Raw genomic sequence first — 27,562 nt, forward strand, 5'->3', positions numbered from 1 at the left:
CTATTACCCCCCACCCCCATCCCGATTTTTCACATTTGCTGTCACTCTCCCGAAGGGGGAACATTCCTGCCCAACCCCAGATCTGGTGATCAGCATAACCCAGAGCATGTGAGCAAGAACCAGCCAGCTAAGAAAGAGGATTCTCTGGTTCATGTCAGAGCACCAGCCCACCGTATTCAGTGTGCTGTCTCTGGCTGTGGTCAATTCTTGATGCTCCAGAGAAAGGTGTTGGGGTGAACCCCAGAATACATCTGGCCAATTGTGCATTGGGGAGGAGGGGAAGAAGGCAGAGGAGAAATTTCTTCCTGACCTCTGCAGATGACTGGCGGAAGCCCTGAAGCATGAGGTTGAATTATAGTCATTGTCTTAATTCAGAGCTGCAAGTGTTAGGAGCATGTTAGGAGCAGAGAATTCTGTTCTCCCCCTGACCCCCACCCCAGTGTCTGTGAAGCAAGGGGATGGATGGGGCACCTCTGCAGCAATATCCCCCCACTCATACGCTCTCACACGCCGGCTGTAGAAGTTCTCCCACCAGCTGGATTAAAGCACAGAGCAGCCAGAACCAGGAACAGAACTCCTGACTGTCTATTTCCAGCTTTGCCATGGCTCTGTTGGGTGACCTGGGGCAAAGACCTTCCTGTCTCCGTGCCTCAGTTTCCCTTCCCACCTGGTGTCTGTTTAGACTGTGAGCTCTTTGGGGGTAGGGACTGTTTCTGCACTCTGTGCAGTGCCCGGCGCCATGGGAACCTGAGCTGGGTTTAGATGCTCCAGGCGCTACTGCAATACCCCTAATAATGAATAGAACCACCCTTCTCTCCTCCCACACTTCTGGCTGCTGCTGTCACAGGGCTTGTTTTCCACACTCCTCTAATTTCTCACTCCATAGCTGAGGCTGAGCGTTTGCTGGCATTGATACGCTATCACTCTGTTCGGGGGCACAGATACCCTAATCCAGATCCACCAGGCTGAGTGTCAACTTTCTGCCTCTCAGAGCAGAGGGAGGTGGCTGCGGGGTTGAGTATGGATGGCTCAAGAAGAGGTTTTGAAAGCTTCACAAACTATTTTAGGAGCTCTGTAAATCAGGCAGTGAGTGTTACAATAATCATCGATCTGCCCCACCCACTGTTAAGGTTGCCTGACACTTTCCATTATAAGACCCGTTTTTTCAATTGCTTATAACTTTGCCAACCTTTAACTGTTTGTGCTGAAACTTCCCATGTTGGGTGTCTGCCTCAGGCTGAATCCATTTGGAAAGTTTCAGCAAAAATCATTCAGCCATTTCTGAGAATGAGGCTGGGAAAAACATATTGTTTTGCCCATGTTTTAAAGAAATCGTTTCATTGAAAAGCTCTAGCGCCTCCTTGCTTTGGAGCAGGGACGTGTGATTCGGCAGGGGGCTCGCCCTGATGTGGCGCCTTTTGCCATCCTGGTGCAAATTGGTCTATTTTTGACCAAGTTATAAACTCTTGAAAAAGCTCATTTTGCGGGGGGCACAATACAGCCGTGAGTCTGGCAGCTAAACGCTCCAAAGATTCTGTCTGTCCTGAGCTGCCCCATTCACAGGCCCAGCAGGGGTCTCTTTGCAGTTGCACCGGCACCTTTAATTCTGGGATCACCTAACCCTTGCGTGCTAGTGCAAGCCTTCCGGCACTTTTGGTGTGTATTGATCACTTATACTGCAGTACTGCCTAGTGGCCTCAGGCAGGTCCCATTGTGCTGGGTGCTGTACAAATATATAAAACATCGCAGCCCCTGCCCCAAAGAGCTTGCAGTCTGACTGGACAAGACAAAGGCTGCTATGGTCACTCAGCAGGTCGGTGGCAGGACTGGGAATGGAACCCAGGTGTCCTGACTCAATTCATTGGGCCATGCTGCCTCTCCACCACCTGTAAGTTTGACTTGCCAGATTTATTCTGAAGACAGAGGAAAAATGTGAGCGTCTGGGGTTTTATGGGCAGCTTTTTAAGCATTCATGCCTCCCGTTTTTGAATTACAGGTCACTTAAGTTGCTTTGTTTGCTGTTGACATTGGTCTAATGTTCCCTTATGTCCCTCTAGTCCAGGGGTCGGCAACCTTTCAGCAGTGCTGTGCCGAGTCTTCCTTTGTTCCCTCTGATTTAAGGTTTCACGTGCCAGTCATACATTGTAACATTTTAGAAGGTCTCTTTCTATAAGTCTATAAAATAGAACTAAACTATTGTTGTATGTAAAGTAAATAAAGTTTTTAAAATGTTTAAGAAGCTTCGTTTCAAATTAAATTAAAATGCAGAGCCCCCCCGGACCGGTGGCCAGGACCCAGGCAGTGTGAGTGCCACTGAAAATCAGCTTGTGTGCCGCCTTCAGCACCCGTGCCATAGGTTGCCTACCCCGCTCTAGTCCAAACACAGCTTGTCCGACAGTTTTTCTAGATAGTGCACAAGTCTCCATGTAGGTTTAACTGGCTATTTTTGAAGAGAATATAGTCTAATAAGCCCGGTTATTGTGGACTCTTGTGGGTCTTGGCTTGCTCCCATTGATATATCTCTGGGATTTATCACTGACTTCAGGGAGCGCTAGTGGCTGATTTTACCCTAGATAGGCTGCGAGAGATCCAGAATGGTGGGGATCCAAGTCCATATTACGGTAGGCCCAAGTCTTATCCCCTCCCACATATAGGTGCACTGGTTATCCTGCCTCTACCCACTGAACACGCTCCCCTCACAGTGCCAGGGACAGTTCCCAGGACTCCGATCACCATTGTTCGGCTGCTCCGAATAGCTGTGAGTGTGTGTCCCCGCCGTGGGGTGTACCCCCTGTGGTGGCCTCCCCCCAAGGGGATGGCTCCGTGGAAAACCTTGACTATTGGCCCTCCCCTGGGTGGAGCACGGGCGGCTGCACCTGTGCAGGGTGTTCCGTCTCCCCGCAAGATCACCAGGGAGGATAAGAGGCTGTGCACAGGACCGAAAGGACCCTGTGATCTCTGGGCCTGCAGCAGGCAGGGGCAGAGAGCTAGACTGGCATGGAGGCTGCCAAGAGAGGCAGATGAGTCCACTGGTCAGACCAGGGAAAGGCTGGCTGGGCCTGCAACCTGCTTGGGCGCTCGCTCCTCCTCGCTCTGGCTTCGCTTGCCAGCCCTGCGGGGCAGCCCCATTGTTCTGCAGCTGTACAGCACCTGGCACGCCAAGGGCTGGCTCCTGGGCAGCATCGCAGTACAAGAGATCAGACCCAGCTGTAAAATGGGCTGGGAGGGCGTTAATCCCCGCTGCCTTGCAGAGGGCTCTGGGACTCCTGCCAAGCACTCGCTGGCATGTGGCTGGGCAGCGCTACAGAAGCATGGAGCAGCCTCTGGCACCAGCTGGCTGAAGTCTCTCTCCTGGGACTGTTGCTCTGGAATAACTGCCCCCCAGAGTGCTGCCTGAGTCCCTAGATAGCGCCACTGAGGGGGGCTGTGCCCGGTAGCGTCGCCGCCTTGTGCCGTGCTGCTTAGCCCCTCTGGGGTTGAAGGAGGAGACCGGCATGGTGGGTAGTGTAGCTAGTCAGCTGGGAAAGGCCTCTCCAGCTGAAGAGAGATGGCTGGGCGTCTGGTGGCACCATCTCTGTGAGCATGGCCCGAAGGAGTCAGACGTACGACATGGAATTCCCTAGAGCGATGGGTCCTGCTAACCAAGCGGGCTGGCTTGAGAAGTGAGGCCTTGTGAATGGTCAGGCCCCTGGAATGGCTGGGCTGGAGACAGCAATGCGCTATGGGATGGGTGTCCCGCTGGTGAATGGCAGGAATCGCCCCTTCCTTCCCCAGGAACCCGTCCTGAAATGGACAGAGGAGACGTGAGAGACCTGGGCCCAGGCGCATGCTGATCAGAGAGGCCCCGTGCTGTTGCTCCTGGTATGAGCTTGGCTCATGGAGCCATCTGGCACTCCCTTGCTGTCTGTTCTAGATAAGCTCTTATGCTGTGCTCGTCACCCTCCTATCTGAGTGCCTTCCAGCCGTGCCTCAGCAATATGACTAACCTCTGTCATGTGCCCATGATTCTCTCCTCTTCCCCACCCTGCCCGGGGAGAAGAGAGTGCCGGGAGTGGCTTGTTTTGGTCAGGTTTTTCAAACGGAACTTGTGTTTATGTTAGAAGAGATGGTTCCTAGAAGTGTGCCTGGCCCTTGGAGCAGGGGTGGGGAAGGCTGGGACAGAGCTTCGTTCCTGAGGGAGTTTCATCCCCAGGCTGGCACCGGCCTCAGAGGACGCTTTGTCTCCTGCACAGATGGGCTTTGCCCTGGTGGCAGCCAGTCCTGCTGGCCTGAGAAGTGGAGCTGTCTGTTCTGCCAGGCAGGCAGCTCATAAGAAATTCCTAGAGTCCAAAGCCAGCAGGGACCAGTGTGATGATCTTCTCTGACCTCCTGTGTGACCCAGGCCAGGCCCCCAAATCATTCCTGGCGCAGAGCTGTGAGAAAACCATCCAGTCTTGCTTTAAACCCTGTTGGTGATGGAGAATCCAACATGACGCTGAATGGTGGTTTGAGCATTGGCCTGCTAAACCCAGGGTTGTGAGTTCAATCCTTGAGGGGGCCATTTAGGGATCTGGGGCAAAGATCTGTCTGGAGATTGGTCCTACTTTGAGCAGGGTGTTGGACTAGATACCTCCTGAGGTCCCTCCAACCCTGATATTCTATGATTGTCAAATATTGTATTGTGGGTATGGATCTCCGTTCATAGAGCCATCATGTGTACTCGTAAACTCCTGTGAGTGGCTGGAGGGCTTTTAACTTCCTACCAGGCTTAGACAAGCATACAAACTAGCTTTGGAAGGACCCCAGGCCTCTGTCTGGGTGGGGGCAGTCCTGCCGCAGCAGCGAGCATGAATCGTAGGGGCTTACTTGAAACCCAAGCTGAAAAAACCACTCCGCTGCTGCAGTCTCTAGCTACATGGCACAACACAGCTGGGTCTGGCCTGCCCGCCGCAGCCCCAGGGGAGGTGTGGCCAGTCGCAGCCCTGTTTCTGGGCTGGGCCGGTGCTGGCAATGGCCTCTGTTGGGCTGCAGTGAACGGGATGCCGCTCGCACAAACCTCTGTGCAGCCGTGCAGTGCGGATTCATAGGGCACCAAAGCGGGTGGACCAAAGTTTTCCTGCCCAACATTTAGATTGGCCTATATTCTGGCTTCCCCGGGTAAATGCCAAATGAGATCGATGTCAGCTGATTTTAAGCATCCACATCTGGGTTAACTCTGATGGAACTAATTCTGCTGGCTACGATTTGTGTTGATGCGGCCTCGGGTTGGATTTCCACCTTCACTGAACTCAAACAAAGCAGAGGAATCATTACTAGGGTTTGTAAAAGTCCCTTTAAGCTGCTGAATGTTGGGCCTAAGCTAACTGGCAGCATCTCATTCAGAGGCTGCCTTGCTGCATTGATCTCTGGGCTCTGGCTCAGCCAGGAGTCCAGGGATCCCTGGGTGGGCATCTCGGGTCAGACTAGATAGAATGGGCCCTTCTGGCCTTGCTCTCTAGAAAGCAATCAGCTTATTCAGCAGGCCGGTGTCCTGGTACCGGGCATGGGAGGCACCCTGCATACCGTTCCAGGTGACTGCGCAGAGCACGGGTTCCCTGCTCCACAAGCACATAACGCAGGCTGGCTATTGCAGGTCCATCATCTGCACGTCTTGGGAGGGTGATGGATGAGACATGACGAAGCTATTGTGATCAGAAACAGTGGCTGGGGCTATTTTTGGCTTCCCGAGGAGCTCTTGGGATGTTGAGCTGTGATTTATGGGGAAGGCAGCTGGGCTCGGCAGCTATGGCGTCTCAAAGCAAAAAGCAAAGGAAATGTGCATTTGCAAATGTGGTTACATTTAAGGGGTGTGTGGAGGGAAACAACCCCAGAGGGAACTAAAGACACTGAATTTCCAACAGAACAAATAACCTGTTGATCAGTTTATTTTGTCTCCAAACTGTGGTGTGTCGAGGGCAGGGTTAGAAGTGCAAGCTATCGCTTTAAGAGTTGGGGTGTTTCCTGGTCCTGCTTACTGGCTAAGGGGGTCAGCCTCAGCCTGGAAGAAGCTAGGCTAGTCCAGGTGAGGCAGATGGGCCGCTCTGCTCTAGGGAGCAGCCTGCATTGTGGGCGGCTCTGTGCGTTACCGTTCGGGAGTCTACGGAATACGGTCATGTCACGTTTCAGCAAGAGGCTCTAACTTCTCCGTGTGTGCTGTGAATGTAACACGCCCAGACACTGACAGGGGTCCGGTTTCCTAGGTGCCTGTCCAAGCACTTCCCATGAAGACAGAGGGTAATGAGTTGCTTAACGCTTTGCAAAGCTGTTCCCGTTTGGGCCGAGGCTAGGTGTGCGCTGCAGGCTGGATTTTACTGGAAAGTCTCCGCACGAAGGGTGCAGCCTTACCTGAGAACAAAGCTAGGAAGGAAGACGGGGCGTGACCGGTGTCTAAATTATTTCCCAACTCTTCCTGGTTTTAGCACGTCCCAGGTTTGGAGCCGGGACCCGAAATCTTTTAGAGTCCTGGGATCAGAGGGGCTCTTTGCCTTCTCTGGGACACTCTGTCCAGATCTGGCCCTGGCGCTGGGCCGTGGGAACTGCCACTTGCACACAGGAGAGCTTGTGCTTGCTGTTAACACTCTGCCTACCCCAGCTGCATGGAGCATGCTCCCAACCCTGTATGAGCTGCCTGGGCCAGCCAGCCGGCCTGCCTGTCTCCTGCATCAACATACCCTCTAGCCTAGAGAAGTTCCACTGGACTCTGAGCCAGGACGTCATGAGTTTGAGCCCCTCTTCTGCTGCCCTGTGCATTTCACAGCCCTCATTAGTAGGCTTCATATCCTGACGTTCAGAGGCAGGCAAATCGCATCCTCCCATGTCTTCCGGGTGACTTACATTTGCATAAGGTCACTTCTGGCAAAACTGGAAATAGGACCAGAGTCTCAGCTGCACTGCCTCTCAGAAAGCACCTGCCCAACCTATGTGCTTGGCTATGCTGTTAGGAGCCACGGCTCTGATTGCTAGGCCCCACCGCAGGCCCAGAAGAAAGGAATTCTGATTCCCCATATGCCACTGCTGTGTGTAGCCCACTGGCAAAGCGGGAGTTGCGTGACGTGCTGGTGGCTGGCCCACAGAGATAAGTCTGCATAGCCACCAGTTAGCACAGGTGGGGGGAACCTGCTACTTTTTTAGCACAGACATTAGTCGCTTGTGCTGCGGAGGCGAAAGTTCTGGGTTCAAACTCGGCCAGAAACCAGCTTGTGATTGTGTGTGTCATAATGCTGCTTATGGAGAAGGGGACACGGCTGAGGTGGTCTAGGTAATTCCTGCCTCTTGAGAGCTTGACTCTGCACCCTTCATGTCTTTTGAAGTATTCTGGTTTTAATGGGTTGTGTGGCCACGCTATCTGCTGCAAAACCTGCAGCAGGGTTTGTTATAAGCCTAACGTTGCGTCCACTTAAAAATCCCGAGGGTCCTATCTGCCTTGTAATGGGCGGGTCAGATCTGGAGCTGAGGTAGAGGGGTTTTCTGGAAAACCTGAGCTGATCTGGCTGGGGGATTCCCGATAGACATCACCCCGAGCACAGAGGTGATTCTCCACAATCCCCTCTCTCGAAGCAGCTTTGTGGAGAGCCGCTGCTGGCAGCAGGTAGCTCATGTCTGAGCTGGGCGTGGCCCCCTTCGCACAACCAATGTCGCCATGATGCTTTCAGCACAGTGTCAGAGGTGGTTGTTACTGTTGGACCCCCGTTGTGGTGGGCGCTGTACAGCCACCGCACAGAGACCGACCTGAGCCTCTCTCCCTCTCTGAATAAGTGGGCTAGGAAGTGCTGAGGAGACGCGTGTGGCCGGGACCATGCCTCATCGACTAGCCTTGCTTGGAATGCTAACTTCAGAGAGCCGGGGGCTGGCCGAGTTGAGCAGGTGATGCTCCCCTCCGTCGCTGAATTCCTGCAGCCCGTTTATGGAGAGCTGCAAACTCAAAGCCCAGAGGAGGGTCCGGGCGGCAGGTGGGCCCTGTGAAGAAGCGCTCTAAGCCTGCCTGTGCCAGCGACTCCAGAACGCCGACCTGCTGTCGCCTAGTGTGGAGAGCAGCCGGGCTGAGGCCGGGGCCCGGGCTTACCCAGACGGCTGCCCCTCTGCAGCACAGAACCAGCATGCAGTGCACTGGAGCCTGTCCCACCCGCATCCCAGAATCCTCCTCTAACGCCCATCCAGGTCTCCCAATAGTGGGGGGTGGTTTGTGAACTCCTGGCTGAAATCCAAGAGATCCTGGGGGGCTGCGGGCGCTGGGGGTTGGAGTCCTGGCGATGCGGGGTGCACAGGTGCCAGAGGGGATTGTGGGATTGTGTGGCTCAGGGGCATGGGGACCCGTGGGAAGTGGCTGGGCAAGGAGTGAGCTCAAGTCCAGGGCGTCACAAGACCTGCATCCCCCTGCCCTCCTCTAACCACTGCACATGCTGCCCCCAAGGGGAATGCGCTGCTGGAGCTGAGCGGAACCTGGTCCGCTCTCCTGTGCATGCCCTGGCCCTGGCCCCGGTATCCCGGACTGGCCGTGAGCTGGAGAGGAGACACTGGGCTGTGTCCAGCAGGTGTGGCTCCCACTGACTCCAGTTATACCAAGGCACCTTTCTAGCCCTCCGTGCCCTGGGTAGGGGAATGCACGGGGTGGGAGGGGCGAGAGGCTGGGTAGAACTTCCCAATTCAGTGTCCAGTCTAGCCCAGCCCCAGTGACGTGGGACGCATAGGCCAGTGGAAGTCTCTGCTCTCCGTGCCACACCCACGTGCCGAGAGGGCGTGGCTGCCAATTGGCTGGGACGCCTCCCCGTGCCATGCACGTCCCGTGCCGCGGCTCCTGCAAAGCGCGTGCTAGCAGCAAGGCAGCGCCGCTCCCCATAAGGCCTCTCTTCTCGCCCCTCTCCCCAGGGGTCGACTTCAAGATGAAGACCATAGACGTGGATGGTATCAAAGTGCGAATACAGATCTGGTGAGTGCCGAAGCTGAGGGCCGGAGGGGTGTTGGGCAAGGATGCGTGATCCAGGGCCGGGACCCTGCTGAAGCTCACCAGCTGAGATCCTGCTGGCCCAAGACCTCTACAGAACATGTGGCTGCTGCAGCGAGGGGTGGCAGGCAGTAGGGGGTGCTCTTCTCTCCCAGTGCCCCTGGGGTGGTTAAAGATACCCTGGCAATCTCTGCAAGAGCAGGCGCGTTGGTCTGGGTTTCCTGGTCCAATTCCATCGCGGGTGTGTCTCCCTAAATCCCGCTGCCCAGTCTCCATCAGTTGCAGCATTCCAGTTCGCTTCCCACCCTAGGCTCTCCTGTAGTGACGCTGTGCTCAGTTCTTCAGCTGCCATGTCCCTCCGCAGAGGTGGCAGCATTGCAGTGGTGATGGATGTTGTGTATGTAGCGTGTGAACTGCTCTGGGACCGAAGGTGCCACCGTAGGCAGAAGTCTCTCCTTTGGGCAGTGGGGGCCGCAGATGGACTACTGCAGCTGGGGCTAGGAAAACTCCACCGCCACAGACCGGCTGCTGCATGCTTGTCCATGGGCCGCACACCCTCCTGCTGCTGGCCAGTGCTGGAAGCAGGCTGCAAAACTGGGTGGGCCATTGGCCTCAGCCTGCAGTGCCCATGCAGCTGCTTTAAAGGGCCTGGCTCCAAGCTGCAGGCCCCAGCGTACCAGCCAGCTGGAGGGCAGCAATCCGGTCCCAGGGCACTCTCTGGGCTGTCTCTGTAGAGCACTGGGGTCGCAGGCCTCCCCGCCCTCCTGCCGACAGGCCCTGCCAGTTCACAGAGAGGGGCCGGGGAAGGACAGAGCCAGAGATGGGAGCTGCTGGCTGCAGCGCTCCCTGGCAGAGGCGGAAGTGGCCACAGCTGTCCCATGTCCATCCTGGCACTGCCCACCCCCCCGCCGGGTAGCCAGGTGACACAGCAGCTAATGGCACTGTGACAGAGCGCTCAGATAGGGTCATCCTCTGCCATCGAAGGTGGAGAGTGTGTGTGTTTGGGGTGTCTGGGATGAGCCCTGCTGTGTGTGCCCATCGAGACCCTCTGGCTCCATTTGGCACCAATGACCACTGATACTCTACAAGTCACTTGCCCCACGGCTTGTGCCCACCATGGGTTTGCAGCTGCTCCCCCAGCCCCGGTGCTGTTTGCTCTGTGGCTCTTGCTCCTGCCCTGCGGCAGTAGGAGGCGCGGTATCCCCGTCGGGGGTCATGGCGCCCAGGGAACGCCCGCAACTGACATGACCTCTGCTCTGCTGCAGGGACACGGCGGGCCAGGAGCGGTACCAGACGATAACGAAGCAGTACTACAGACGAGCCCAGGTAATGGCGCCGCCCTGAATATGAGGGAGATACTGGGGGTGGGCAGCACACGTCTCTCTAGGCCCCGTAACGGGGGCTGGATCCGACTCCGTCCCCTGTAGGCCTGGCACAGAGTGGGACCTGTAAGACCTGCTGCTCAGTGGGTCACGCGACCTGGCAGATTCCTGCTGTCCCTCGGGCACCATTCCAGGCCAGCGTTTGGGCTCCCGCCTTTCACTGCCCAAGAGCCGAGGACAAGATCTGCTCTGCCAGAGACCGAGGGAGAGGCTGGGTAGTCGGGTGGGCAAATGGCACTGTGCACATGGGGTTCTCAGGGTGCCACCGAGAGCGGGCTTGTGAGAATCACTGCCCTTCCAGGTTTCTGCACCCAGGGCTAGGCGATGGGGCTGGGGCAGGGTCCTCCCCATCCCTCCGAGCCAGGAGCGCCCCCAAAGGGTGGGAGGAGACACTGAGGCACAGGGATGGGGAAGGGATCTACCCAGGGTCACCCGGCAGGATGCTGGCAGAGCTGGGGATGGAACTCAGGTGTCCGGAGTCCCAGACCCTACCCCTAGGCCACACTGGGTTCCCTTAAGGCTAACTGTGGCCTGTCCTAGGAGGCCACCTGGGCTTGTCACTGGGATGGTGGAGTGACTGTAGGTTAGATAGGTGTGCTCAGCTGACCTGGCCCCCGGTGCCTCCCAGAGGGCCAGACACCAGGGGTCCCTGCCCACGCCCCAGTGCCTCCTGGGGACTGGGGGTCCCTGCCCATGCCCTGGTGCCTCCTGGGAACCGGGGGTCCCTGCCCACGCCCCAGTGCCTCCCGGGGACTGGGGGTCCCTGCCCACGCCCCGGTGCCTCCTGGAGGGCAGGTGCATAGGATCACGTGGTATGAGGGAGGTTGGCCTCTTCTCTGCCCCAGTGCACTGTGGGTAAGACTGTCCTGCTCCCCCACCCCATCCCCTGTGCGCTGGGTCTCATTGCAGGGGATATTCTTGGTCTACGACATCAGCAGCGAGCGCTCCTACCAGCACATCATGAAATGGGCCAGCGACGTGGACGAGGTGGGAGTGGGCTCAGAGCCACTTGTCTTCCCTGGTGGCCTCTGGCTCCTGAGTGCATGTGGGGAGGGGGTCCCTGCTGCCTGAGGCAGTGGCCTGGTCTGGATGGGCCCAGGCTGAGCAGGCAGCCTGTGTTGGGGGCTGAGCCCTGAGCAGCGAGACATGGCAAGGCCCCCAGCAGGGCAGTGACAGAGCTCGGAATAAGCTTGGAGCGAACAGACTGTCGAGCCTCTGGGAAACTAACAGCTGGAGTCTGGCTGCCAAACAGGCTCTGCTGGAAGGGACCCTGACCTCTGGGGCAGTGAACAAGTCTGCAGCGGGGGGAGGGGGCAGCAGGGGCATGGGGCTCTGCCAGTGCGTGGAGTGGATCTGCAATGGCAGTGAGTGGGCAGCAGGGGCATGGGGCTCTGCCAGTGCATGGAGTGGATCTGCAATGGCAGGGAGTGGGCAGCAGGGGCACGGGGCTCTGCCAGTGCGTGGAGTGGATCTGCACTGGCAGTGAGTGGGCAGCAGGGGCACGGGGCTCTGCCAGTGCGTGGAGTGGATCTGCACTGGCAGTGAGTGGGCAGCAGGGGCACGGGGCTCTGCCAGTGCGTGGAGTGGATCTGCCATGGCAGTGAGTGGGCAGCAGGGGCACGGGGCTCTGCCAGTGCGTGGAGTGGGTTGGCGATGGCCTGCAGCAGGGGGGATGGGCAGCAGCGGGCTCTGCCAGTGTGTGCAGTGGATGTGCAGGGGCGGGGAGTGGGCAGCGTGCAGCACAGATTGCCGATGGCACGTGGCCCATGCCGTGGGTTGCAGCCGATGTGCAAGGCAGGCTTGTGAGAGCAGTGAGCAGCAGGGCACATGTGGCTGGACGTGGGTGCAGGGTACAAATCAGCCCTATGGGAACTGTGGGGCCTGTGGCAATGGGTCATGTAGAGCAGCTGCCTCGTCACCCAGTGGGAACAGCTCAGGCACTCCCCCCGGGGATCGGGTGCAGGGCACCTGTGCTGTGCCAGTAGCCCCGGGGCAGTAACTCCGCCACAGGGCATCCAGAACAGGCCCCCGTGCAGCAGCCAGGGCTGTTGATTGAAGACCTGACCCCTTGAAATGCCTCCCTGCAGCAGGCCAGGGGCTCGGGGCAGGCCTGCTGCCCAGCCTGTGCCCTGCCGTATGGGCGTCGCTGCCAGCATATGCTACTGGGGGTTGAGCCACCGTGTCCAAGCCATCGTGAGCAACGGGTGATCCTGGGTGTCCAGTGGAAACCCCTTGAAAGGGCTCAGCTGTTGGACGGTGCTGAGCGCCGCCCTCTGGGTCCGGCCCCTTCAACGGATCTTAGCTGGGCCCCCGGGAGGCAGCTGGAGGGAGGCAGCGGCACTGGGCAGTGCCCCAGTGCATGCTGGGAGTCTGGGGTCGGTCCCTGCGGTGTGGTAGGGCTGGAGGGAGGCAGCGGCACTGGGCAGTGCCCCAGTGCATGCTGGGAGCCTGGGGTTGGTCCCTGCGGTGTGGTGGGGCTGGAGGGAGGCAGCGGCACTGGGCAGTGCCCCAGGGCATGCTGGGGGCCGGGGGTCGGTCCCTGTGGTGTGGTGGGGCTGGAGGATGCAGCGGCACTGGGCAGTGTCCCAGTGCATGCTGGGAGTCCTAGGGTTGTGTGGTGTGGCTGGAGGGAGGCAGCGGCACTGGGCAGTGCACCAGTGCATGCTGGGAGCCTGGGGTCGGTCCCTGCGGTGGGGTTGGGGGTTGCAGGGGGTGGCTGGGAGCCCTGGGGTTGTTCTCTGTGGTGTGGCGGTGCTGGGGGGCGCTAGTCAGTGCCCCAGTGCATTCTGGGAGTCCTAGGGTTGTGTGGCGGAGCTATGGGAGGGCTAGACAGTGCCGCAGTGCATGCTGGGAGCCCTGGGGTTGTGTGGCGGAGCTATGGGAGGGCTGGACAGTGCCCCAGTGCATGCTGGGAGCCCTGGGGTTGTGTGGCGGAGCTATGGGAGGGCTGGACAGTGCCCCAGTGCATGCTGGGAGCCCTGGGGTTGTGTGGCGGAGCTATGGGAGGGCTGGACAGTGCCCCAGTGCATGCTGGGATGGGCTAACGAGTCTTCCCTCCCCCGCCCAGTATGCGCCGGACGGTGTCCAGAAGATCCTCATCGGGAACAAAGCGGACGAGGAGCAGAAGAGACAAGTGGGCAGGGAACAAGGCCTGCAGGTGAGCGGGCCTCACACCGCAGAGCATGTCCTGCTCCCCTCAACGGGTGCCCATGCCCCCTGGTGCCCATGCCCTTGCTCTTTGTGGGGGCCACGCCCCACATACTCTGTCTTCCCGGCCCCACCCTACCCCCTGGTCGGCCTCCAGCTGCCCGCGTGCTCCCAGCACTCAGGAGTGAGCGTGCGTGTCTGGAGGGGGAGGGTGGACTTGTCTCCGCTGTGCTGAGGCTGGCAGTCGGTGCCCCGCTCGGTGACGGTCTGAGGGACTCTCTTGCCTTGCAGCTGGCTAAGGAGTACGGGATGGACTTCTACGAAACAAGTGCCTGCACCAACTTCAACATTAAGGAGGTGAGAGCCCAGTGGTGTTCTGAGATGGGGGGGTGGGGGGCAGGTTCCTTTCCTTGCCATCAGACGGGCAAACCTTGAAAAAGAACCCAGAGCCGGTGGCTTCCCCTGCTCTCTCCAGACTGGATTTCGAGCTGATCACTCAACCGGCCCCACCAGTCTCCCAGGAGTTCTGCTTTGGCCCGGGTCAGAAACCGGCTCTTGTCCCAGAGTTATTGTTGTCTTGTTCCATGATTGTTATCTCAGGCCAGGAATCTGGAATGAATTTGTCAACGTGTACAAGGGCCTTGGTAACAGCTTGATCCAAGGTGTCCAGCCCTAAATAGCCTCACTTTCCTTACAATGAGAAGAACATCAGAACGGCCATCCTGGGTCAGACCAATGGTCCGTCGCACCCAGTGTCCTGTCTTCCAACAGTGGCTGGTGCCTGGTGCTTCAGAGGGAATGAACAGGACAGGGCAATTATCGAGTGATCCACCCCCAGTCGTCCAGTCCCAGCGTCTGGCAGTCAGAGGTTTAGGGACACCCAGAGCGTGCAGTTGCATCCCAGACCATCTTGGCTAAAAGCCATTGATGGACATAACTTCCATGAACTTCTCTCGTTCTTTTTTGAACCCGGTTACGCTTTTGGCCTTGACAACATCCCTGGGCAGTGAGTTCCACAGGCTGACTGTGCGTTGTGTGAAGAAGAACTTCCTTTTGTTTGGTTTAAACCTGCTGCCTATTCATTTCATTGGGTGCCTCTGGTTCTTCTTGTGTTCTGTGAAGGAGTAAATAACGCTTCCTTATTCACTTTCTCCATCCCACTCATGATTTGATAGGCCTCTGTCATATCCCCCCTTAGTCGTCTCTTTTCTAAGCTGAACAGTCCCAGTCTTTTTAATCTCTCCTCCTACAGAAGCTGCTCCATACTCCTAATCATTTTTGTTGCCCTTCTCTGCACTGTTTCCATTTCTAATATATGTTTTTGAGATGGGGCGACCAGAACTGCACGCAGTATTGCAGGTGTGGGCGTACCCTGGATTTATACAGTGACATTATGATATTGTCTGTCTTATCATCTATCCCTTTCCTAATGGTTCCTATCATTGCTAACTCTTTTGACTGCTGCTGCGCATTGGGTGGATTATTTTTAGACAATGACTCCAAGGTCTTTCGCGAGCGGTAACAGCTAATTTACATCCCATCATTGTGTATGTATCGTTGGGATTCTGTTTTCCAATGTGCATTACTTTGCATTTATCAACATCAAATTTCATCTGCAGTTTTGTTGCCCAGTCACCCAGTTTTGTGAGCTCCTTCTGTAACTCTTCATAATCGGCTTTGAACTTAACTATCTTGAGTATTGCATCTTGAGTACGCATCCAACGAAGTGGGTGTTCACCCACGCAAGCTCATGCTCCAATACGTCTGTTAGTCTATAAGGTGCCACAGGACTCTTTGTTGAGTATTTTTGTATCATCTGCAAACTTTGCCACCTCCCTGTTTACTCCCTTTACTAGATCATTTATGAATACGTTGAACAGCACAGATCCCAGTACGGGTCCTTGGGGGACCCCACTTTTTACCTCTCTCCATTCTGAAAATGACCATTTATTCCTACCTTTTGCTTCCTATCTTTTAACCAGTTACTGATCCATGAGAGGACCTTCCCTCTTATCCCATGACTGCTTACTTTGCTTAAGATCCTTTGGTGAGGAACCTTGGTCAAAGTCCAAGTACACTATATCCACTGGATCCCCCTTGTCCCCATGCGTGTTGCCTCCCTCAAAGAACCCTAATAGATTGGTGAGGCGTGATTTTCCTTTACAAAAGCCGTGTTGACTCTTCCCCAACAAATCGTGTTCATCTCTGTGTCTGATAATTTTGTTCTTTACTAGAGTTTCAAACAATTTGTCTGATACTGAGGTTAGGTTTACCAATCTGTAATTGCTGTGATTGCGTCTGTAGGCCTTTTTACAAATCGCTGTTACATTAACTACCTTCCAGTCATCTGGAACAGAGGCTGATTTAAGTGATAGGTCACATACCACACTTAGTAGTTCTGCAATTTCATATCTGAGTTTCTTCAGAACTCTTGGGTGAATGCCATCTGGTCCTGGCGACTCATTACTGGTTAGTTTATCATTTTATTCCAAAACTTCCTCTAATGACACCTCAAGCTGGGATGGTTTCTCAGATTTGTCACCTAAAAAGAATGGCTCAGGTGTGGGAATCTCCCTCACATCCTGAGCCATGAAGACCAATGCAAAGAATTCATTTAACTTCTCCGCAATTACCTTGTCTTCCTTGAGTGCTCCTTTAGCACCTGGATCGTCCAGTGGCCCCACTGACAGTTTGTCAGGCTTCCTGCTGCTGCTGTACTTAAAAACAATTTACTGTTAAGTTTTTGTGTCTTTTGCTAATTGCTCTTCAAAGGCTTTTTTGGCCTGCCTTGTATTATACTGTTATGCTCGGCTCGCCAGAGTTTATACTACAGTCCAAAGCATGGGCAGGTATTAACGTCTGCTCCCGGCACGTCTTGCAAAGTGGATATATCGTGGTCTCATCTCTCTTGATTTTCATTCCTGTCCACAATCTCGCGGTCGAGGATGTGATTTTCCGAGATGCTCTGATATCAGTCAGCGGATCTGTCATCTTTCGACCATTAATTTCAGCCAACGTTTCCCTTGATAGGGCGTCAATGTCCTCAACTGTCAGGCCAACCTGAGTTCCTGATCTTTCAGCTTTGGCCGGGTCATCGGCTGCTTCGCTCCCGCGTTCACCAACCAGTGATGGAATCATTGATAAGTCAGGGTATTGCCTTGTTTTCCAGGCCTCTGAGCTGTCTTATGACTCACCCTGTAGATAGCATGGAGTGAGTTCTGCCAGCGTTCCCTGGTCAGAGCCCGGATGGGATGGGTGGAGGGGCAGGAAGGGGGGTCTAGCTAGGAAGAGTGGGATGAAAGGAGAACACAATGGTGAATGTCAGGAACTCTCCATTGTTTGCATCACAACAGCACCAAGAGCCAGCTGGAGGGCGTGACGGACAATGGGGAGGGAGGGGATCCCTGAGGGAAGACGGGGAGACCAGCATCTGAATCCCCCAGGTGCCTGCAGCCTCCCCCAGGTGCCTGCAGCCTTACTGGCTGGCGCCTTACAGCAGCATGGGCTGGAGGAGGGCAGGGTTGGGGGTGCTGCCAGCCTGGCCAGGGTGCCTAACGCTGGGCTCTCCCCCGCAGTCCTTCACCCGGCTGACGGAGCTGGTCCTGCAGGCTCACAGGAAGGAGCTGGATGGGCTGCGCTCGTATGCGGTGGACGAACTGAACTTGGCCGAGCTGGAGGAGGACGAGTGCAAACCCGAGGGGGCGGAGAACTCCCCCAAAGCCTGCTGGTGCTGAAGGGCCTCTCTGCTGCCCGGGTCCCCTACCCTGCCGCCGGCCTGCTCCGCTCCCTGCGCTGCTGGACTCTGCTCGGGCTCCCCGGTGTGTCTCCTTTGCTGTCCCCTGGGTCTGCCGTGCTCCATAGTTCCTCCCGACGTGCTGTGTGTGCCAGATGTCCCGGTGTCACTCTGCCCATCCTGGTGCATTTGTGGTCCCCCCACTCCCCGCAACCGGAGCAGGATCAGTCTCGCGTGCGGCCGGCTGGACTTCAGCTCTGGCTGTGCTATCCAGGGATTGCTTCCTTGTGCTCACAAGGACTCCGCTTCGCTGCAAGGAGTGAGGCGGCTGGGCAGGCAGTGCCGGGCCTGGCCCACAGTAACCTGAGCAGAGAAACTTCCACTGCCAACGTGCCCTTCTGCAGGTGGGGCGTCCACGAATGTGGCTTCATAGAGGGGCTTTGTGCATGTGTGGCTCTGGCTGTCTCAAACACTCGGCCTCCTTCTGCCAGTGTCCCCGGTGCCACCTGCCCTGAAGGCTCCCGGCTGGGAGCAGCGCTGCCGCAGACGCCTGTCCGTGCGGTGGGTGGCTCTGGGGCTGCCTGGGAGCAATAACCTCAGCTAAACTCTCCCCACCCGCTCGGCTGCCTGCAGTCTGGTGCCCAGGCAGGACTCCGGGAGCCCCAGGGAAGTGGCTGGCCGTCCCAAGGGGCTGATCCCTTCCGGCTCTCGGCGGGAGCTGCGGCTGGCCAGTGCCTCTGCCAATGGGGCCACTCCTCTAGGTGCCCGAGCTGGGGGTAGGGGCCTTGCGGCTGGCTGCTGGGCTCCCCGCGGCCGCTCAGTGCCAACACGGGCTCTGAGGCCATCCTGGGCCCTAATGGGGTCACTGCTGTGCTGCCCGGAGACTCCCAAGAGCTCTGGCGGCTAGTGGAAGATGTCCCTTGGCTCCTCTGGGAGGCAGCCAGATGCCAGACCCTGGGACCGTGGGGGCAGCCAGTCTGCTCACGCCTGGCCAGGGGGGCTAACAATCTCCGGAGGTCGGTTCGGCCGTGTCCCCCACAGGCCTGGGTAGAGGTGAACCCCTTGGGAGGACGTACACCGCGGCCTTCCTCTGCGCTGGACTGGCCGAGGAGAGTCACGTCACGAGTCACTCAGGCCATGGATCCAGTTGGCTGGATCCCGGAGGAGCTGTCTGCCACCTGTTTATCGCCCGCCCCGCTAGCCATCCGGAACGTGGCAGGGATCTAGAACCAGTGCTGGCTCGACCCCTCCTGTTCCTGGCTCCTGCCAGAGGCCTGCTGCCCTTGGCACCTTCCCAGGCTCTCGGGGCTGATCCGCCATCTTCCCCTGTGGGACTGGGCCTGGCCCAGCCAGGGGGTGTGAGAGCGTCTCCAGTCCAGTCTCTGCACTGCATGGTTCTGAGTCCAGTTCCCAGCCCGCCTCCAGGAGCTTCCAGGGTGACCTGCATTTACACGCAGGGCCGTGAAACGGGGGCTGCCCTGTCCGTGCCACTGGGAGCTGAGCGGTGAGGCACATCCCTGCTGGCGCTGCTCCTTGCCAGCCAGGGCCCGGCTGGCAGACGGACCCTCCTTGCTTTGCGCTCTGCCCCTCTGTCCATTTCTTAGGAGGCTCTTCGGAGCCGGCAGACACCACATAACCAGCCGGGAAATGGGTTTGCGCCCCCTCCGCCCCCCGGGACGTGTTTAATCCTGCTCTTCATTTCCCACCCCTTCCCCTTCTGGGGTCCGAGGAGCAGGGGATGGTGGGAGCATCGGGAGAGATGGGGGTGGGGTGGGGTCTCACTTTGCAAGGATTAACCCTTTCGGTGCCAGTGCTGGCGGTTACCCGCTACACCGAAGGTGGTGTCAGATGTATGGGCAGGACTGAGTGTCTTCCACATGCCCTGCTGGGCTAATCAGGGGCCTTGGCTATGGCCCTCCCCCACCATCCCTGGTCGGCTGTGGCGCTGGGAAGGGCAGGCCCGGGAGAGCGCTGCCTATTGTCCCACCACAAGGGGGCGCTCACCTTCAAACCCAGCCGGGACATGGGCAGCAGCAGCGCAGGCTCAGGAGCCCTGCAGGAAAGCAGGCGCTGAGGGCTGGGATGCGATCGGCTCAGCTCTCACGCCCCTCCCTGGGACCCTCGCTGCTGGTGAGATGCCCCGGAGCCCTCGTCTGCAACAAGGGGGACGCAGGGACTCGCGGGGCGCTGCGAAGAGGAGAACGCTGCGGGCGAAGGCTCTCGGTGCCCCTGCCAATGGGCAGCGGACGGGGGCGGATCGTGCTGCTGTGGGAGGGGGAGAGGCACCCGTCCGATCCTTCCCGCTGGGCTCACCCCGTCCAGCAGGGCTCTAGGAATCCGCCCGGGTATTTCCACACTCAGCCCCAAGGCGCAGATGCTGCGCTCTGAAGCGAGCTAGGAACTGCTGCTGCCGGAGGTCGTTAGACTCCAGCTCGCCCTCCCCTCGCTGCATGGCTTCTGGGGGGCTCCACGTGTCCGCGAAGGCAGCACTGACGGCCCCCCGCAGGAAGCCGTGGCTCTGCAGGGCGGTGGGCCTGCTTCTCTTAGGCACCGCCTGGGGAGATCCTGTTGCTGGCGCTGGACCGAGAGGCGATGGTTGCAGAGCTGGCTCGGTGCAGAGCGCCGTGAGTTCCCGGATGCCGGGTGGCGGTAAGATTGCGCTATGGGCGGTCAGTTTCCTAGAGAAATGCTCCCAGCTCCTGGCCCCAACTCCTCCATTGCTAGTGGACCAGGCTTCCTCCGGTACATGAGCCGGGTGTCCTGCCTGCCCCATGTTAGCCATGGATCTTTGCCTCTTTGTCTCCAGCAGCGACTGTCTGCTCATCCCGTCCTGAGGTCCTGTTTGAAAACACAAAGCTGCCCCCCGTGAGTCCTCGGCTGTGTGTGTCCGTTCCACCCGCGGTGCCCTCTGCCCGCCCGGGGGGGCCTCGTGTGACCTATTCCTGGAGTTCATTATTTTAGACACAAATGTTTACAAAATAAAGGTGATTTCAAACCGGTGAGGGGGCTGCCTCGTTCCTTCTCTCTGGGATCTCATCACCTGGAGACGGGGCCCTGAGAGGCGAAATGGGACTGCAGTGAGTTTGAGGGTCTGGCCTGGGTGGGCGCATGGATGGTCAGATATTGCTGCTGCCTCTCGCTGGCACCACCTGCTCTCTCGAGCTGGGTGGGCAATGCAGGCCTGCTATGCACGTCTGTCCTGGCCCTGGGGTGCCCTGGAGCACAGCAGCTGACCTGTGAGGCGGTGCAGTGAGCTGTACCTTGGCAACCTGTGCCCAGCTGGCAGATGGACAGGGAGGGCGGGGACACGGAGCTGCCATGGTTCTGCAGTAGCTGGGAGCTGTCTGTTCTCACTGGCAGTGCAGGGGGTCGGGAACGCTGACAGGAGTCTGGCCTGGAGCAGGCTTAGAGCCTTTCCCCCAGATCGTGAAGAACTTCAAAAAAGATCTCACAAAACTAAGTGACTGGGCAATGAAATTTAATGTGGATAAATGTAAAGTAATGCACATTGGAAAACATAACCCCAACTATACATACAATATGATGGGGGCTAATTTAGCTACAACGAGTCAGGAAAAAGATCTTGGAGTCATTGTGGACAGTTCTCTGAAGATGTCCACGCAGTGTGCAGAGGCGGTCAAAAAAGCAAACAGGCTGTTAGGAATCATTAAAAAGGGGATAGAGAATAAGACTGAGAATATATTATTGCCCTTATACAAATCCATGGTACGCCCACATCTCGAATACTGTGTACAGATGTGGTCTCCTCACCTCAAAAAAGATATACTGGCACTAGAAAAGGTTCAGAGAAGGGCAACTAAAATGCTTAGGGGTTTAGAGAGGGTCCCATACGAGGAAAGATTAAAGAGGCTAGGACTCTTCAGCTTGGAAAAGAGAAGACTAAGGGGGGATATGATAGAGGTATATAAAATCATGAGTGATGTTGAGAAAGTGGATAAGGAAAAGTTATTTACTTATTCCCATAATACAAGAACTAGGGGTCACCAAATTAAATTAACAGGCAGCAGGTTTAAAACCAATAAAAGGAAGTTCTTCTTCACGCAGCGCACAGTCAACTTGTGGAACTCCTTGCCTGAGGAGGTTGTGAAGGCTGGGACTAGAACAATGTTTAAAAGAGAACTGGATAAATTCATGGTGGTTAAGTCCATAAATGGCTGTTAGCCAGGATGGGTAAGGATGGTGTCCCTAGACTGTTTGTCAGAGGATGGAGATGGATGGCAGGAGAGAGATCACTTGATCATTGCCTGTTAGGTTCACTCCCTCTGGGGCACCTGGCATTGGCCACTGTCGGTAGACAGGATACTGGGCTAGATGGACCTTTGATCTGACCCGGTACGGCCGTTCTTATGTTCTGCTATGTACGCCTCCCTCCCCCACGGCCGGGGCAAAGCCGGGTGGGACTGAGCCCGGGCTTGGATGCTACAGATGGTGACCACAGCCTGGCACTGTTCTCTGACTGCACTGGCCTGGGGCAGCTGTCTGTGGGCACGGGCAGCAGCCAGGAAAAGATAAAGCTGGACGTCAAACCCTCGTCAGCCTGGGCTCTGGTTTCTCCGCTGCCCCAGGGGCGGCTCTGGTTCCAGGCAGCTGCACGAGGGCCTGGTGTGCTGGCAATCGGATCCCACTGTCAGTAATTCCAGCTGCTTTCGCCTGGGGCGGGAGGGGCTGAGCACCTGGGGGGCGTTCCCTTTTGGGGGTGCGGGGCAGGCACCCCAGGGTGTTCCCTTTCCTTGAGGGTGGGGTGTCAGAGGGGCTGAGGACCCGTCCAGGGACAGTCACTTGTGCTGAAACTGAGGCCTGAGCTGGAATTTTGGCTCCCACGCAAGCCTTGAACCTGGGTCTCCTACAGCGTGTATGTGAGAGCACCCGGGAGCCAGGCGTAGGCACCACCTGCAGCTACACTGCACCCACTTAGCCTGAGTCAACAGGCACAAACCCGCCCCAGGTGTTCCACTGTAGTGTAGACATAACCCGAGCTGCAATTTGACCCTCCCCTTTCCAGTGCTTAAAGACAGAGCTGATTGGGCTCGAGGGAGAGTCCTCGTTTCTGTGCAGTGATGGGTAGAGCTGAAATCCCTGATGAGTAAGTGTAGGGGCTCTGGCTTAGTCATAGTGTGGGGGCGGCGTTGCAGGGAGAGGCGACGAAAGGGCAGCAGTGCAGAGATTCCTGGCTAGCCAGTGAAATCACCGAGAGCTGGGGGATCTCGGAACACGGCATCGTGGAAGTAGCAGCGAGCAGCAAGTGTGAACAGCGGCAGGGCTGACCGCGGCAGAGCTTGCAGCAGCAGTGAGCCAGTTGCAGAGGTGACGGTAGCAGTGAGGGGGGTGTTGCTTGGGGTGCATGGGGTGACGCAGAGTTAGAAGGGAGCGGTGTGTTAAAGGGATGTTTGTTTGGACTTTCACACCAGGAGGTGGGAAACTGAGGCAAAGGCCCCTGTTAAGTTTTCCCAGATCAGGGGGTGGGATTTGAGCCGGTTCAGTTTTGTATTGTGAAGAGGAACCCTTAGATACTGACCCTGTCCTGTTGCTGCCAACACCACCTGGGAGAAGGGTTATATGCTCTCCCCAGTCAGCTGAACGTGGCCCTATTCCAGCCCCACAGGGAGAGCCCCGAGGAAACCCGCTCACGTTTTGATCAGCTGCATTGGCTAATGTCAACTGGCTCAGTCGGTGGGTGGCTCTGGGAAGGGTCCCCAGCTCTTTTCCCCCCATCTGAGCCCTGGCGCTAGAAGAAGTCGGACGCATGGACACTTGATGAGGGGCTGAGGAGAGGGGCATGGAGGGGAGTGTGCCGGGGGGGCGTGCCCAGCTCCCATGCTGTCTAGTCTCATCTAATCTCTGCCTTCTGCCATGAGGCTGTGCCATCTGCGCACTGCTGGGCCGGGGGCAGCAAGGGGACTGCATGAAGCCCACAGTAGATGGGCCGAGTGTCCAGTAATGGCCCCACACTGGGGTGGCCGGGCTCTCTGCGACTGTGCCGCACGGCTGGAGGAGTCCAGAAGACGCTAGGAGGTCGGGGGGGGGGCTGTTATAAACAATTACATCCTGCCCCATTTACCATAAATACCCCCACTACTGTTCCAGGAGCACATCGATACTGGGAGTGGGGCCGTGCACAGACACCCAGTGAGAGACGGGCCCTGCCCCTAAGAGCTCACAGCCTCCATAGACAGTGGGCGGAGGGGAAACTGAGGCCTGGAGGTGGCAGGACCGAGCTGTCTAGAGTTGCAGGCCCTGCCTTGCCCTGCCCCCACCAATTTCCTACCCAGCTATTTCCTATGGGCGCTGCCTGCAGCTAACTGATCCGCTGTGGGCAGGAGCCTGCTCAGGTGCCTCTGAGAGCCGCTGCCTTGGAAACCCCTCAACGGCCCGGGCCGTGAGTGTCGGGTACGGTTCCCAGGGCGGTGAGATGCCAGCCAGCCTCAGAACCTGCTGTGGGTGCTGAGCCCAGCCAGCGTGGATGGAGGGACACACACACACACACACACACACACACTCACACACACACACGAGTGGGGCTCCGGCAAGGATGGGGCCACCCTGCCCCCAAGAGGATTATTAATAAAAGGGGGTTGGGGGGTGGGGCTCTGTTTACCGCTAGGAGGCAGCGTAGTGAGTAGCTAGAACACTGGGCTGGGCCCCAGGAGCCCTGGTTCTAACCCCAGCTCCGTCACTGGCCTGCTGGGTAAGGCCCTGCCTCAGTTTCCCCCTAGGGGTAATGATACTGCCCTGCTTTGAGAGCGACAGATGAAAAGCATTTCATATGCTCATTGCTATAGCCCAGGAACATACAGTCCGTTTCCCCCGGGGGGCTCTGCCTCGCCCAGCCAGAGTGCGCACATCTCAGTGGAAAAGTGCATTTGTGCTCGGACTTCCTTTCTCCCCTGTGGCCATTGGAATCAAATTGTCCCGGATGAAATTTAAAGCCAACCCCTCTACCCTGTCTGAGTGGAGCCCTCCCCTCCCCCCGCTGGGCTTTGGGCAGCTCATTGCACGGACACCCGCTGAGTTTTCAGTGTGCAGCAGCCCCCGTCTGTCATTTAAGGCCCTCTGAAGACCTCATCCAGATGCAAGCCCGGCACAAGCCCCATCTATCCACTTCCTTGCCAGGCCCCTGTTCACACAGTATCTGAGTGCGTCACTCCCGGTCACAGTTACCCTTGTGTGCAGAATGTTTTCATTTTGTCAGATTCCCTTTTTCTGATGGAAAATTGGTGTCAGAAAATTTTCCACGTACTCAGATAGAAGAAGAAAAAAGAAAAGGGAACCCAAATGTTGGCTTGTTATGTTTTAAATCTCAAGAAGTTTTAAACAAATCTCCTGATTTTTTTTGAACACTTGTGGCTAGGGATGCTGAACCAGGCCTGTCTCTTGCTGTCTGTGCAGTGCCCAGCCCAACAGGGCCCTGATCTTAGCTGGGGCAGGATCTGTCTCTCAGCGTGTGACTGTGCAGCACCTGGCACAACAGGGCCCTGATCTTGGGATGTCTAGGGGCCAGTGGAAGGCACATCCTACCAGTCACTGTCTGATTCTTCCCTCTCAGTTGCATCCCCCCAGGGCAATGTCTCTGCTAGAGGAGCTGACCGACTTGAATTACTGAGAACTAGCCGGAGTATCAGGTTGGCCTGAATTCCCTTCCTGCGCTAGCCGCTTTGCAACGAGACCTGTGCAGGCCTGACCTGCCGCTTTGTTCTGCGGCCGGAAAGAGCTGGCTCACTGACAGGTGAGCGCTCTGCTTTCCTTCCAGGCGGTGCCAAGAACGGAGAGACCTTTGGAGCCGCCGATCACGTGGGGCGTGGGGCGAGCCTTAAGCCAGCGCCTGCCAGCAGGCAAGGCTCACTGTGCGGCTGCAGCCATGGCTCACATCGCCAAGTCCTTCTACGACCTGAGCGCCACCGACATCCACGGGGAGAAGGTGGATTTCAACAACTTCCGGGGCCGGGTGGTTTTGATTGAGAACGTGGCATCCCTCTGAGGCACCACGGTGCGGGATTACACCCAGCTCAACCAGCTGCAGGCCCGGTACCCGCGGCGGCTGGTCGTGCTGGGCTTCCCTTGCAACCAGTTTGGCTACCAGGTATGTGGCTCCTGCACACAAACCCTCACCCCATGTCCTCTGCCTCACCAAAGAGCCCTGGAGGCTGCAGGCCCTGCAGGATCATCCCCCTCCAGCGTGCTGAGCATGCAGCGGGTGCTGGCTCGGTGCTTGGAGAGCTCCCGCCAGCCAGGGGCTGGGAACAAGAGACGTGGGCAGCCCCAGTTCCTCCTATGGCGTCTCGCCTGGGCATGTGGGGTAGGGTCAGAGCAGTTGCTGGGGTAGGAATTGCAGGGGGGGGCACTGCCCCTCTGGGATGGCCACGCAGCAGCACGGCGACATGGGTCCAGCCCAGAGATCAGTTCCAAAGCCAGGCAGTGACCCAAGGGATCGGCTGCCCACCACCCTGTCGCTTACGCCCATGACGCTCTGCCTTGCACCAGGGTGTGGGGCGGGAGCACCCTGCCCTTTGACTCTGCTGCCAGTGCCACCCTGCAAGGCACAGGCACGTATGACTGAACTAGCCGATGCTGGCCGCAGCTGCACCTGTAAGACCCAACGGCCCAGGTGGGTCTGTGCTGAATGGAGCGTGTGTTTTGCATGCTCCTGCCCCAGGCTGGGCTCCCTCTTCCCAGCCTGTCTCCTGCTGTCCTGGCAAGGTGCCCTCCTGCCCATGTAAAGCCTCTTTGGTGACCCCTCAGTGGCAGCCTGAGCACTGCCCAGAGGGGGGCATTGGAGCAGCTCCACCCTAGAGGTGGCGGAGACGGGCCCCAGCGTGCGAGTATCTCATCTGGCTGCAGCCTGACGGGCAGGGCCCAGGCTGCACCCACAACCAGACCAGTGTGAGAGCAGCTAGAGATGGAGCAGGGTGGCTGGGTCCCTTCCAGGGGCCAGGGTAGGAACCTTCTTTGCTGCTGGGACCGTACAATCTAGCTGCTGCTCAGGACATTTCCCCTGCTCCCACATGGTGGCCCAACGGGGAGGTCAACGAACAGGGACACCGGACGCCTGGGTTCTCTTCCCAGCCCTGCCACAGCTCTACTGGGTGACCTTCGGCAAGTCACTTCCCTGCCCTGTGCCTCAGTTTCCCCTTTGCCTGTCTTGTCTATTCAGACTGTGGGCTCCCTGGGGCAGGGACTAGCGCTCGCGCTGGGTCTGTGCGAGGGGGGGGGGGAAGGTGATCTCCACCAGGGTCGAAGCAGTGCCAGGACAATGCCCCCACCCCGATCTCAGCGGGGGGTCTATGCAGCTCAGGACACAACGGGAGGGAGGGGGGGTAGCTCGGTCACACCCTGAATTCCTCACAGTGTGCTTGTGGGTAGGCAAATAAATGACGGAGTGGCAGAACAGGCCGGGCCAGCGTGGTGGGGGCTGGGACCATCCATGAGTCACTAAGGAGCAGCGGGAGGCGGGGGGACAGGGCTGGGCTCCGGACCATCCCTGGATGCCATTGCTCTGCAGCCCGACACGCCCTGTCCTCTCCCCGGCAGGAGAACTGCACCAACGAGGAGATCCTCAACAGCCTGAAGTACGTGCGGCCCGGGGCCGGCTTCGAGCCCAACTTCACCCTCTTCCAGAAATGCCAGGTGAACGGGCAGGACGTGCACCCCGTCTTCGCCTACCTGAAGGCCCACCTGCCCGCCCCGGCCGACGAGCCCTCCGCCTTCATGGGCGACCCCAAGTTCGTCGTGTGGAGCCCGGTGCGGCGCGACGACCTCTCCTGGAACTTCGAGAAGTTCCTGGTGGGGCCCGAGGGGGAGCCCTTCAAACGCTACAGCCCCAAGTTCCAGACCATTGCCATCGAGCCCGACATCCAGCGCCTCCTCAAGCTAGCCAAATAGGGGGGCGGGCAGGGGAGCCCGGCTGCAGCGCCCCCTGCTGGAGGGGCACAGCGCCCAGCGGAGCAGCGGCCACCCCCTAAGTCTCAGCCCGCGGCGGCCGGCGTCAGCGCTTTACCAGGTGACGGCCCCCTTCTAAACCGCACGGGGAGGGGGCCCGAAGGGGGTAAAGGCACTGAACGCTCGGCCCTCTGGGCACCGGGCCCCGCCTGGTCCAATAAACAGGCCTGAAGGGAGCCGGGTCTCTGTGTATTTTGTACCCCTGCCCCCACCAATTGCAAAGCCTGGCGCTAGGACAACAGCGTCGGCTGCCTCCCACTGGCCAGAGCAGGGAGGCCCAGCCTGCCCGGGTGACGAGAGGAGCCAGCAAGGCCGTGTTGGCAGAGGGCCCTGAGCCCTTGCTGCTGCAGGGGTGGCGGATGTGGGGGGGACTGGCAGAGCCTGAAC

General features: G+C 58.0%; 2 protein-coding genes across 5 annotated transcripts in view; both read left to right on the forward strand.

Annotated features, from left to right (window-relative positions):
- RAB15 (RAB15, member RAS oncogene family) overlaps nt 1-25,014 on the forward strand; it is a 29,355-nt gene extending 4,341 nt beyond the window's left edge. The window contains exons 2-8 of one of the 4 annotated variants that reach the window (XR_005598028.1): nt 8,884-8,944; nt 10,225-10,285; nt 11,251-11,328; nt 13,409-13,498; nt 13,780-13,845; nt 17,064-17,625; nt 20,028-20,219. Coding sequence is in view for 2 of the 4 variants with exons in the window: in XM_039537237.1 (XP_039393171.1) it covers nt 8,884-8,944; nt 10,225-10,285; nt 11,251-11,328; nt 13,409-13,498; nt 13,780-13,845; nt 17,064-17,222 (515 nt within the window). In the remaining 2 variants the exon portion in view is untranslated. Of the gene's footprint in view, nt 1-8,883; nt 8,945-10,224; nt 10,286-11,250; nt 11,329-13,408; nt 13,499-13,779; nt 13,846-17,063; nt 20,220-24,785; nt 24,862-24,989 lie in introns of those variants that run through there. The other 3 variants (XR_005598027.1, XM_039537238.1, XM_039537237.1) reach the window with 3 other exon arrangements.
- Nucleotides 22,419-27,369, forward strand: GPX2 (glutathione peroxidase 2). Its single transcript, XM_039537239.1, has 3 exons — nt 22,419-22,546; nt 24,990-25,319; nt 26,768-27,369. Exons 2-3 carry the CDS (start codon nt 25,098-25,100, stop codon nt 27,116-27,118), a joined length of 573 nt encoding a protein of 190 aa, XP_039393173.1. The 5' UTR covers nt 22,419-22,546; nt 24,990-25,097; the 3' UTR covers nt 27,119-27,369.
- Nucleotides 27,370-27,562: the final 193 nt, after the last annotated feature.

The sequence above is a fragment of the Mauremys reevesii genome, linkage group 4 (genome assembly GCF_016161935.1).
Source record: "Mauremys reevesii isolate NIE-2019 linkage group 4, ASM1616193v1, whole genome shotgun sequence".
Classification (NCBI taxonomy): Eukaryota; Metazoa; Chordata; order Testudines; family Geoemydidae; genus Mauremys; species Mauremys reevesii.